Consider the following 12,379-nt stretch of genomic DNA (forward strand, 5'->3'; position numbering starts at 1 on the left):
ACCCAGGTGCCTCCAAAACACAGGTACTTTGGTGACAGAACCCCCATAAATTATCTTCACCTACTCTCTGCAGGAAGAATTGATAGGGTGGGACCATGGCATGTTATAGGAGATGGATGAGGTGGGGGGAGAGTGGGACTGAGACTAGGACATGGTGGGTGAGCAGGCTTTGTCATCATCCCCACTTTGCTTCTGGTCAGCTTGTTCAGAGATGTGGGACTGAGACCACAATATCCCCTTCGATCTGAGGCCCTCCATGCTCCAGAGCATGTCCTCCTGGAAGCATTCCCTAATAAGCACCCATCCTAAAAATACTATCCTGTTCCCACCTCTACCTGAAGAGGCTCCTCTTGGAACTCCACCTGTTTTCCCCAGTAGAGGAGTAGAGGTGTCTACCACCCAGGGTGGAGAAGCACTTAACAGACTTACCTTCTGGGGTGTGCTCTGGAAAACTAAAATGCCCTCTTGACTCCCAAACATAATACCTTACACCCCCACAGTAGGCACTTCTTTGCTGAATTGAAGACCTAAAGGAATGAAGCTATAATGGTAGTTATTTGATAGTAGAATTTCAATTGAAATACTTGTGCTGATATGTATGAGACCTCAGGTGGGACCCCCATGTTTGGGGAACAGAGGATTACATCTCCATTGGTTCAGACTGTGGCCCAACCTGTCCCTTTTTTTCTAGAGGAAGGCTGTGCCAGCCCTGCTGCTGCCCCCTTGAGGCTGTGCTATAGATGCCCTGTGAGACCTGCTCTGTGCCTTTCTGGAATTCTACTCCTTTCCCTTCCCTTCCCCTCCCAATCCACCTCCTACTCAGGACTGTGTAATAGGAAGATCTCAACTGACAGCCTGAGGAGGGAAAAGGGTGATAGGGAGGGAGGGAAAAACACAAGGATACAGAGTACAGAGGCACAATTTCTTCCTATTCTTTAGACTGGGGACTCCTAGGGACAGGACCTCCTCTTCTGTGTTTTCCCATTCCTCATCCAACCCCAAGCCCAGCCAAGCTCAGGGTTTGCAACTTAAAGTCATGAATTCTCCCCTTCCCTAATGGGTGGAGGAGTCAAAAGGCACAAATCTCCAGTTACAAAATTACTAAGTCATGGGGATGTAATATACAGCATGGTGGCTATTAACAAAACTGTATTGCATATTTGAAAGTAGCAAGGTGGGGCACCTGGGTGGCTCAGTCAGTTAAGCGTCCTACTTCAGCTCAGGTCATGATCTCACAGTCCATGAGTTTGAGCCCCACGTCAGGGTCTGTGCTGACAGCTCAGAGCCTGGAGCCTGCTTCGGATTCTGTGTCTCTTTCTCTCTGCCCCTCCCCTGCTCATGCTCTGTCTCTCTCTGTCTCAAAAATAAATAAAAACATTAAAAAAATTTTTAATAAAAAAATTTAAAAAAGAAAGTAGCAAAGAGAGGAGATCTCGAATGTTCTCACTGCAAGAAAAATATTTGATAGTATATATGGTGTATCGATACACCATATCTGTATGGTGACAGATGTTAACTGGACTTACAGCAGTGATCATTTTGCAATATATACAAATATCCAATCATTACATTGTATACCTGAAACTAATACCTGAAAAATATAATGTTTTGTCAATTATATCTCAATATAAAAAAAGAGGTCAGCCTCCGTTTCCCCCTATATTCCATCAAAATGGTAAAGTGCATTGAATAAAAAAAAAGATTCTCCCCTCCCTTCAGACTGCTGGAAAAATCCATGGGCATGAAGTAAATGGCTAACCTTAAGATAAAAACCAGGTTGTTCCTTGGGAACAGGGGTGTGTGCCAGAGAGGGGAGGGTGTCAGCAGAAGTCCCGCTGAGTCGGACAATAGCAGGAAACGAAATTACCCAGTTGCCTCTGTGGTTTTCTTCAAGGCTGGGTGGAGGCAGGCCTCCCCTCTCAGGGATGGGCTGTGCAGCTGTTCCCAGAACAGAAGGTAATATTTCTTCAAATGCTTTTCAAAATATATTCATAAGTATGTGTGTGTGAATAAAATAGAAACAGAGATGTGAGAAATATTCAGAAAGTAGAGGCCTTGAACATCAGAGCTTGGATATTTTCCTCAGTGATTTGATTGAATTTCAAAAAGATTTCCTTAGCTGCTATGTGGATTAGATTGAAGGGTCCAAGAGTGAAAAAAGGAGGTCACTGCAGTGGTCCAGGCTAAAATTAATATGATCTGTTGTGGGCTAGTGGCCAAGGGATGGAGCATTGGCCTTGGGCTTGAGGAGGGGAGAAGCGATCAGAAACTTGGTGAGGGGAACCAGCAGAAGACTTGCTCTGGAGCCAGCCAGAGTGAGATACACCTTACCCAAATCTTGGGGAACAAGGGCAAAGACCCTCAGAAATCTCACATCTTGGGCTTGACTAGGGTTCAGCTGATTCATATGGTATTAGAAAGGAGACTAAGACTCTCGGGGTGTATGGGGTTACAGAATGGGGGCATTAGGCCCCGGTCCCAGATCTCCTACAGTGGCCACTCTGTCCCCATCCATTACCTCTGAAGGAGTTCCCCATTCCTGAATATTAGCCCCCACCAGCCAGCTCAGGGGTATAGGGAGGCCAATTAGGAATTCTGGTCATACAAGGCTGCTGGAAGTTCCATGGAGTAAGGACAGCCACCGCCACCAGATATGCAGAGAAACATAAGTTGGAAATGCACAAGAGGATGGGGAGGGATGGGGTGCAGGACAAGGCTGGAAGGGGCCAAAAGAAGGGTAGAGGTGGCTTCCAACTCAGTTCCCTCACCTTCCCCTATCTCCCAAGATCTAGCTCTTTCTCATGGCTCCTGCAATTCTGGTCTTCCACCCCCTTCTTGAACCTCTCTGTTTTGGTATCAGTGGGGAAGGGAAAACACTTCTTGACCCAGTAACAGTGGGTGGCAGCTTCAGAAATATACATTTTGGCTGGCTTCCAATCCTTGGTAGTATACAGGCCAGTGCTAGACCATGCTGATGAAAGGTGGGTAGGAGATTCTAGGCATTTGGATGCAGAACACCACATTCCAGTCTAGTCTTGGTTACTAATCTTCTGCCAATACCCTCCTCTCTCAGTGCTTCAGTTTGTTCATCTGTGCTTTTGTGATTAATGAAAATGGCAAAAGCCTGGCCAGAAACCAGATCACAAGCCAAGGGCCAGTGTGCTGGAATTTGGCCAGAAAAGGGCACTCTTCCCTTTGGCCCTGTCCCAGCACACAGTGAATGCTCAGTGAGTACGGTTTGCCCCCTCCCCCATCTAGGTTGTAAGACACTAAGACCCTGCTGCCCACCCTTACCGCCCTTCTGAAGGGTGTATGCCTCCTCCTCCATGCCAGATTACTTAGGCCTTACAGATTGTTTTATCCTTCCCCATGCCATCTTAGCACACACTGCTTCATCTTGGGCTGTCCACTGGAACTTTCTGCAACTATAATATGTCCTGTCCAATATGTTAGCCACTCACTAGTTACACATGGCTTTTGAACACTTGAAATGTGGCTAGTGTGCCTGAAGAACTGTATTTTTAATTTTATTTCATTTTTGTTGATTTTAAAATTAAATTTAAGAAGGCACATGTGGGTAGTAGCTACCACATGGACAGCATAGGTTCTAGGCAGGCTTTTTTGTTTGTTTCTTGTTTAGTGTCCCTTGTTTAAAAGAAGAGTTGATAGGAGTTACCATTTATTGAGCACTTACTCTTTGCCAATTTTTGCATAAGTGCTTTACAGGTACATCTCAATGAATCCTAGAAATTCCATTCAAAAGATGAACAAACCATGGCTTAAGAGGTTAGTTAAACTGGCTTCAGATTGCAAAGAAAGTTGGAGGGCCATTCAAGTGTGAGTCATGCTCTCCAGCCACTTAGGGAACCTTCCAGGACCCAGCCTGGGTGTTCTGCTTCTACAGACCTAAAAGAAGTAACCTAAAGATGGTTGCTGGGGCCCCAGGAGGTTCATCACTGAGTACTGATGGATGGATGCTCTTGACAAAAAGGAGAAGGAAGTTCATTCATATACTCCCCATCTCCTGGGGACACAGGAATCCTGGCTCCTGACATCCCACTTTCAGATATCTCTCCTCTTGCTTTTCTCCTGGACTACAGTGCCCTTTGGGTCACAAACTGAGAGCTCAACTGGGTGCTATGTGCAAATGTTTGGGAAACAGGCAGGCCCAGAGGAAGCCAGTTGGGTTGGGAGCTGGGGCCTAGAAAAATCCTTGTTTTTATGCAGTAAAACCCCACAGCAACAAAAACCAAGAAATAGTATAATAGCTACCTTTTATTGAGCACCTACTTGTGCCAGGCACTTTACATACATCTGTACTTATAATTCCCACAATATCCTGGGAGGTAGGCATTATCATCACCATTTTACATATGAGGAAACTGAGGTTCAATAAGTATAAGCAGCTTGCTTAAAATCACACAGCTTATAGACAAGTGGTAAAATCAGCACTCAAGATAGACATCTGTGAGTGCCCCCAAACTTTCATTAGGCATTCTTCACACTGGGGAAATAGAGGGGGTAGAGGAGTGGACAAAAGGATGCATTCTTTAGGAGTTGAGGGAAGCTGAGCCCTGCCCTGTTTCCTACCTCCCCGCTCTGGCAAGCCACTTCTTCAGACTCAGCTGCAAAGTCAGGGAGATTTACTCTGGCTGAGGTTGCTCTTCTTAGAAAGGGAAAACGGCTGAAATGAAACACCTTACCCTGTATGTGTATTTACAGGTGTCGATGTGCGAATGTAGTTCACGTGCCAAAGCACACCACATCAGAAAAAGAACACTGCTCGCTCCCTTTGACGCCACACCCCTGCCATGTATGCAGGAAGTGAGGCAGCTGAGAAATCTTGAAAGCGCTATTTATTTCCTGCTATAGTCCCAGAGACATCAACCAGGAGAGGGCCAGATCAACAATCAAAACCTCAAATTTGCTTCCTGTCCCCTCCTTCCAGGCTCATCCAGCTTCAGAAGTATTGTGTTCATTCCATAGATCCAGGAACACATGGTGCCTCTCTCTCTCTCTCTCTCTCTCTCTCTCTCTCACACACACACACACACACACACACAGGTTCTTGAGTTAAGGCACCAAGTTGGGCCTGCATGGCCTTGCAAGTCCTTGCCCATTAGGCCATGGCCCTGGTCCAGGGCTGAGCCCATGTGTTTACATAGATGGGTAAGTGCAGCATTAGGAGTCTCTTCACAAGTGAGGGACAACAATGATGGCTCAGTGCTGTGCCCAGTCCTTCTATCCTCTGGGATGGGACCTCCATCCTCCTTGTCTGTTGGCCAGACACCTCCTTCCCATCTCCTTAGCTGGGGTAGGACCAGGTCAATACACTTCAGGCAAGTGCTGGGAACTCGGGGCCTGGCTTCCAACACCAAGAATGTGCCTTTCTAAGTGTGGCAGGGAGCTATTTGGGGACATTAAAAGGATTAAGTCTCAACCTCAGAAGGACAAAGATGGCCATTCAGGCCAGGACGGACAGTAAGGTTTCTCTCTGTGCTTTTAAAACACAATCATGTGTAATAGGAAGATAGCTGGCATTTTACCTCAGAGTTCTCTCGCTCCCACCTCAGAAAGAGGTTTCTGCAGACTGCAGTGAGCATGGAGGGAAAGAGTGTCTTTAGGATTGTGCGTTGAAATGGGAAGTTGCTTCAGCGCCCCCTCACCTGGCCCTGCAGGAGCTGGCTAGAGCACATTTATGTCAGCACCCACTTAGTGGGAACTGCAGAGGTGGGACCTTCCTGGGGATGCACGGTGTGGTTGTGATGGAGGATTAAACACCTGCATGAAGACAGAGGTTAGGGCTGTGGGATTCCTGGGTCCTGGGTTGGGTCAGGATGCCCAGATGAAGTAGGCAACCTCATCCAGGTCCACGGGGTAATCAGTAAGCAGCACTGGGGTTTTGTCAAAAAGCTCGCCCTTATAGCTGCGCCACTTGCCTGCAGGCAGGTAGACATCTCGCTCCTGCTTGCCTGGCTCCAGTACTGGAGCCACCAGCAGCGTGTCTCCGATAAGGAACTGCGAGTCGATGCGGTGTGCTGTCTCATCGCCTGGCGCAATCCACCAGAGGGGGCGCACGATGGGGTCACCTGTGTCGGTGACCTCACCAGCCAGCTCAAGCAATAGCGGCGCTACGAGTGAGGCCCTAAGCGCTGCAAACTTGTGCGCGATAGCCACCACTTCGGCGTCATATTGCCAAGGTGGGACTGAGAACTGCATAGCGGGCATGAAGGCGGCCACCTCCAGCCAGCGAACATATAGCTCACGCTCCGGCACTTCGCTACCACCCACTGTGCGCTCAGACACTGCATTTCCACCCACCATATCGGGCAGGATGAATGGGTAGCCCAGCATGCTGACGGTGAGCACCGCGGGGATGAGCGAGCGCAGCCCCAGATCATAGCCCCACACCGAGTCGCGGTCCACTAGACGGAAGAAGCACGAGATGTTCTGTGACTGGTAGCCCACGCGAACCTCTGCCAGAGAGAAGAAGGGCAGTGCCATTTCAGTGTAGCGTCGGCTCCATATGCTGGGGTCGGACAGCGGCCTGTAGGTGCTAAAGTCCCGTGGCAAATAGCTGACCTCTCCTGCATCAAACTTGAAGGAAGCCACAGCATAGCGGGAGCGCAGCCGCCGCAGGTGTCCCTGGAACCAGTCACGAGCCTCTGGGCGTGTGAAGTCCAGCACCGCGCCGATGCCATTCCACCAGCGCACAAGCGCGGGCAGCCGGCCAGTGGGTTCGCGTACGAACAGCTCGCGTTCTACACCCTCACCAAAGCACGATGAGTTGTAGTTCACAAACGGGTGAACCCAGAGCGTGACGCGAAAGCCGGCGTCGCGCAGACGGCGAAACATGTCAGTGGCATTGGGGAACTTGGCCTCGTCGAAGTCGAAGTCTCCATAGGCAGGTGTGTACATGTCATCTATTTCCAGGTGGCTGCTGTTGAATCGGTGCTGGCGGATCTGCTGGGCGAAACGTTGCACTTTGTCCTGGTTCACGGCACGCCCATACAGCACCCACGTGGACCAGATGGGGTCCCTGAAGGCCTCGGGTGCTGGCACCCTTGACGGTTTGTTGAAATAGCGTCGAACCATGTATTTGTGGATTGAAGTAACATCAGAGCCGACACACACACGGTAGCTGAGCTCTGGTGCTGCGGAGCGGCCAGCAGGTGGCTTGTAGGGCGTGTCATGGTAGCGGGCCTGCAGCCGCAGCGAGCGTTCGGTGCTGTTCCAGCCCAGGTGGAAGGGCACTGAGTCGTTGACCTTGATGGCAGCCGCACGCGATGACAGCCAGTAACGTTCGAGGATGCCTCCGAATGCGGCGTCAGAGGAGTAGACATCACTGGTGACGAAGGGCTGTGGCTCCTGCTGGCCATCCAGGCGGATAGGCCAGTGCTGGGTCCTCATCTCAGCACCGCCGTACCAGTGTGCCGCTGCATCGCCCAGGAACATGGCGTGTTCCACCGCGCGCCCTGGAGCTGCCTCCTCCCAGCGCACACGGTAGCACATGACCGTGTCCTTGGGCCTTACAGTCTGGATAAAGAAGTGCAGCGGGCGCCCATCTGCTGTGCGAGAACAGCCGAGCAGGGCACCGTCGCGGCTGCAGGAGTCAAGGTCCAGCATGCCTGAGCGGAAGGCCAGTCGGAAGACTTGCTCACCCTTCTGGTTGCGGATGGAGAAGCCGCCTCGATTGAGGTCCAGCAGCTCCGCACGCAGGCGTTCTGCTTTGCGTAAAGAGGCACTGTAGTAGCACCAGGCCACCACTGCCGCCAACACCAGCAGCAGCCCCAGCACCGCAGAGCCTAGCAGTGGTTTCAGCTCTTTGGACGGCTTGGGCTTGGCAGGCGAGAAGTTATCAGGCAAGAAGGTGTACATAGCTGCGCCTGCGGTGGCCTTGGGACTCTTATGGTCTGTGTGGCTCCCAGGGCGGCGGCGGGGATAGGCTTGGCTCTTCTCCTGAGGGTTCTGGGGCATCAGCCCCCAGTTATGGAAGGAGTGGGCAGTAGGACCACCCAACAAAGCGCATCTGAACCTGGCCTGCCTGATTCTGGAAGGGGAAAGAGAGAAGTAGAACTGAGCTTTCTCATTCCATAGTATCTCCCTTTGCTGCAGCAAGAAAGAAGAGGTGTATACTTTGGAGAGGTTGTATTACTGGGATGTAAGGTCTGGGACTAAAGGCTTGACCCTTAACAGAACCATCTGTCTGTATCTTACCCACTCTTTCTCATGAGCCCAGTTTTTGACAAAATTAGTCAGGACTCTGAATGGGGAGGGGCAGATGGCATACATCCCCATTTCCCTGGTGGAAGAACAAACCCAGGCAGGGTCAGGGAGCTGTCTAGACTCACAGAATTAGTCAGGCCTCCCTGGATCACACATGGATGCAGTTCAGGCTGAAGAGAAGAGGAGGGATCTGGAGAGCGCCATGGTGGGAGAGGGAAGATAATCCAACCAGCTCCTTCAGACCTTTAACTGGGCAGTAGGCTGGCTTTCCTGTCCCCAGAGGGGGAGAGGAGAGAAGGGGGAACATCTCAGGCATGGAATTTAATCTTGAGTCAAAAGTCAGATTAAATCTAGAGATTAGAGAAGATACCCAAAGCCAGCCTCGGTCTTGGGCCTGCTTTGGAGAGAGGCAGGGTTGAGTCTGGACATTAAGGCTGGGGTAAAGAGTCTTGCCTGGGGGCCATGGTGACTTCTCAGACCACCCTTTGTTTGCTCTCTCAAATTCCACCCTGTTCTCAGTAATTGATCACCAAGTCCATTTCTCTGCCAACCTTCCTGCTCTCTCCTCCTGGCAACACATCTGTTGGCCAGCTACCTCCTGGATGTGTCTCTACCACTCACTGACTCTCCTGCTGCCCTTGCCCTAGTTTGGGCACTGTCATTTCTCCCCTGTATCATTGCAGTACTTTCCCCCTAGACCTCCCTGCTTCCAACTTCTTCTTCCCCCAATGCCTTCTGCTTACAGCAACCATGGTGATCTTCTTAAAGCACTTATGAGACTGTATCTCCTCCTAGTTTAGAGAGCTGCTCATGACCCCCAGGATTAAATTCAGAAGTGTAAACTTTGCAATCAAGAGTTAAGGCATGTCATGGTCTCATCTGCTTTCTGATTCCATTTCCAGGCAGGCCTATCCTGTGACCACCAAACTCATTCCTTTCCTAATCTAAATCCTTCAGCCATATGCCCTAGGAAGTTTTGCCTAGCCACACTGGGCCAATGTCTCTCCTTCACCTATCAGACACCCCCTACTGCACTACATACACTCTCATACAGTGTATGCTAAACACACAGATATGACTGCAAAAAAAAAAAAAAAACAAAAACAAAAAACAAAAAACCACCAAAAACCAAAAACCAAACAAACAAACAAAACCCATAGACTTGGGGGGAGGTGTGTGTCCCAATCTGCTACTCAAGGCCACTGACCCTTCCTATCTCATCCCTCAGGGCAGAGTTCAACAAAGACATAGCACCAGCTAGGTGCACACACGACATACACAGTGCCAGCCGGCTGCCCACCTGTTCCAGCTGGGAGGAAGTAGAGAGGGAGACTGGCAAATAGTAATTAGTCTCCTCCCAGATGCCAGTGTCTGTCTCAAAGTCCTCAGCTATTTCCAAGGAGATGCCAGAACTGCTCAGGGTCCTCAACTCCCCCACCTCTCCCATGAAGAAACTGTCAAGAATGACAGGTACAGACCAGAATTTGATCCCAGATGTCAATATATAGCTCCCTACAATCTCCCCTCCCCTCCAGTGAGGTGTTGTCTCAGGACCTCATTCTCTGTGCTCCCTCCCCCCAACTCCCTAAGCTGGTCAGTTCCAGCTGGTCTGGAACAGCCTCTTACTCTCTTTCTCTCATCCCACACAACTTAGCTTTCAAAACTTCCCCACACCAATATGGACTTCCCTTCCTGTAGGAACAGGTTAGAAAAGCCCTCCTGGAGAATGAACACAGTAGCCTTTAACTGATGCCCTCAAGCTAAGGAAAACCCGAAGAAGTACCTGCTGTACATTTATATTCATTCATTCATTCATTCATTCATTCAGGACAATCAAGGCCCCCTTCTGGGCACTGAGGGAATAAGGGGAAAGGGTCCATATCTGAAGAGGACAGAGAACAGGGTGAGGGCATCCTCAAAACTTTCATATTAAATCAGCCTATCTCATTATACCTGGAGGCATAGAAAGGCCACCAAGATGACCTCAAAAGCCCTTTCCAACAGGTTCTGAGAATCTTAATGTTCTAGGATTCCAAGGGTTTGTTTTGTGAAGGACAGGAACCCACAGGCCTAGGAACCCACTCCATGCAGGCCCTGTAATGGTCTCCCAAATGCCACCACAGCATCCAACTCTAACAATAATACTGAACAAGAAGTATAGCTATAGTGCCTATTCTACAGATGAAGAAACTTGCCCAAACAGAAGAAAGAACTTGTTTGAAGTCACCAGGTAGCAAGGTTGCCTAATCCAAAATCCCAGCTTAACCCTCCACAGCATAATTTTCAAGAGATGGGAGATAATGGTCCGACTGGCTGTCTGAATGCAGCAGAGGAAAGGAGCTTTGTGGGCCAGAGGGTGGGACAGGCTCCCACCCACTCAGGTGAGTGTGTGCATAGTGAAGCCTATCTTCTCAAGGACTGATGCTGCTGCTTGCTCCAGGAAGGCTACTTGGGGGTAGGAAAGGGGCAATTTTAATGGCATCTGGTATCGGGGCTGTGGAGGAGGAACTATGGTTCCTGTGTTAACAGCGTTAGAGACCCCTGTAATCTGCCGCCTCCGCCATCTGGCCAACCACAGGCTAATGCCAGCAGGTGGGGTCTGATCTAGCCAAGCCTTTCCCCACTTGACACTCAACCTCAGTCTTGGCCGCCGGCCCTTGGCCGGATCTGAGGGGGAGGGCCCGGCCTGGCCCCAAAGAAAGGAGGGCATGCCAAGTTGAGTCGTTTGCCCAACATAATTCCATGGAGGGGGGGGGGGGGGGGGGCTTGGGGGAGGAATGTCAAAGGCAACTCGATCCCGCCCATCTCCTTGCCCTCCTCAATGACAGGATCCGAAGGGATCGAGTGACTGCGCCTACAGCTTGGAATACTCCAACCCCACCCCAGCGCTACAGCTACAGTGCCCGAAGGGACAGAATGAGGTCTAGGGGCCAGCCTCCCGCTGGGAACCGCGGCTTGAGAAGGGGCCCAAGTGTCCAGACTCGCACCCCCTACTCATTAGTAGGAGCTAAAGTTCAGGAAGTGTGCTTCCTCAACACCCCCCAAAGTCCCACCGCTGGGCTCACTCACGGCAGTGACCCCAGAAGTGGGGGTGAAGGGAGGCTCCCGAAGATTCCCTCCACGCTAGCCGGAGTTGGGCTCCCACCGCACAGCGCGGGGCTCTGCTAAGCTGGGAAACAGCTGAGGCCCTCCTCGGGACCCGCCCTCTTCCTGCTCGGCCACGCCCCGGTCGTTCCGTTTCATTTCGGGCTTCGGAGTCCAGCCCCGCCCCTGGTGCTCGATCCCTCTGCCCACATTGTCACGCGGACCTAAGGCCCCACCCCTTAGCCCCCACCTTTCTTCTGCTGTTTTGTGCCCACCTCCGGGCGACTCTGGAGGGCCACCAGCCGGAGGTCTCCCGGCTCCGCCCCCTGCCTTCAGGCCCGCCCCCGCCGGGCAGTTGCTTACCGCATTCAGGCGGGGCTCTGCCCTAGGCCTTCTGGGAAATGTAGTTCTGGAGGAAGGAAGGAGCAGTTGTAGACTTAGGATTCTTGCACTTCTAGGCTAAATTTGGGATGTGTATGAGGAGAAACGAGCCACAGGGTAAAGGGGCAGGGTTGGCTCTTGGGATTCCTTCCCCTCCAGATTTGGGCAGGTGGAGGCCATCTCGGTATAACACTCTCACTAGCTCTCCGTGTGGAAAAAATTTCCCATATGGAAACAATTCATATAGAAAAAGGGTAGCGGAGTTCCGGGAGGATCTCAGAGGCTCGGTGCAGGACGGATCCTATTAAGGACCCAACGGGAGGAGGTTAGTTCCACCAGCCGGGAGGCCCAAATTGTTGGTTCCCACCGGACCAGTAGTTTCTGAGGTTGGGGACATCGGGATTTTGCAATTCCCCCTCTGCCCTCTCCCGCCCCCCGACACCCCGTGGTAGCAGCCGTTAGAAATGACCGTGCTGTGAGGTGATGGACGTGACCCACCATACCCCTGCTTCGAGGAGTTGGGTGCAAAAATGCTAAAGATCCCAGAGATTCCAGAACACCCCACCCCTTACTTCTAGAGGGACAGAGAAACAGGGCTTTGCTTTGTAGTTTGAAATTTCTTAGTCATGAAACCCTCTAATGTTATGTTTTGGACCTTTGGACTTGGGTAAGGCAGGGCAGTAAGGGT

The 12,379-nt window shown here is 51.0% G+C and overlaps 1 protein-coding gene across 3 annotated transcripts; it reads right to left on the bottom strand.

Annotated features, from left to right (window-relative positions):
* Positions 1-4,262: 4,262 nt before the first annotated feature.
* MYORG (myogenesis regulating glycosidase (putative)) lies at positions 4,263-11,662 on the bottom strand. Of its 3 annotated transcripts, XM_007076558.3 has the most exons (3): positions 11,296-11,521; positions 8,352-8,496; positions 4,263-8,050 (listed from the first exon to the last, which is right to left on the bottom strand). In XM_007076558.3, exon 3 carries the CDS (start codon positions 7,975-7,977, stop codon positions 5,833-5,835), a length of 2,145 nt encoding a protein of 714 aa, XP_007076620.1. In that variant the 5' UTR covers positions 7,978-8,050; positions 8,352-8,496; positions 11,296-11,521; the 3' UTR covers positions 4,263-5,832. The 3 variants fall into 3 exon arrangements, with proteins under 3 accessions (XP_007076620.1, XP_042820563.1, XP_007076621.1); XM_042964629.1 differs by lacking the exons at positions 8,352-8,496; positions 11,296-11,521 and adding an exon at positions 11,561-11,662; XM_007076559.3 differs by lacking the exon at positions 8,352-8,496.
* Between the last annotated feature and the right edge of the window lie 717 nt (positions 11,663-12,379).

This window comes from Panthera tigris, chromosome D4 (assembly GCF_018350195.1).
Source record: "Panthera tigris isolate Pti1 chromosome D4, P.tigris_Pti1_mat1.1, whole genome shotgun sequence".
Lineage (NCBI taxonomy): Eukaryota > Metazoa > Chordata > Mammalia > Carnivora > Felidae > Panthera > Panthera tigris.

Excerpts from the sequence above, each read along its gene's own strand:
- MYORG (XM_042964629.1), bottom strand. The coding sequence starts at position 7,977 with ATGCCCCAGAACCCTCAGGAGAAGAGCCAAGCCTATCCCCGCCGCCGC.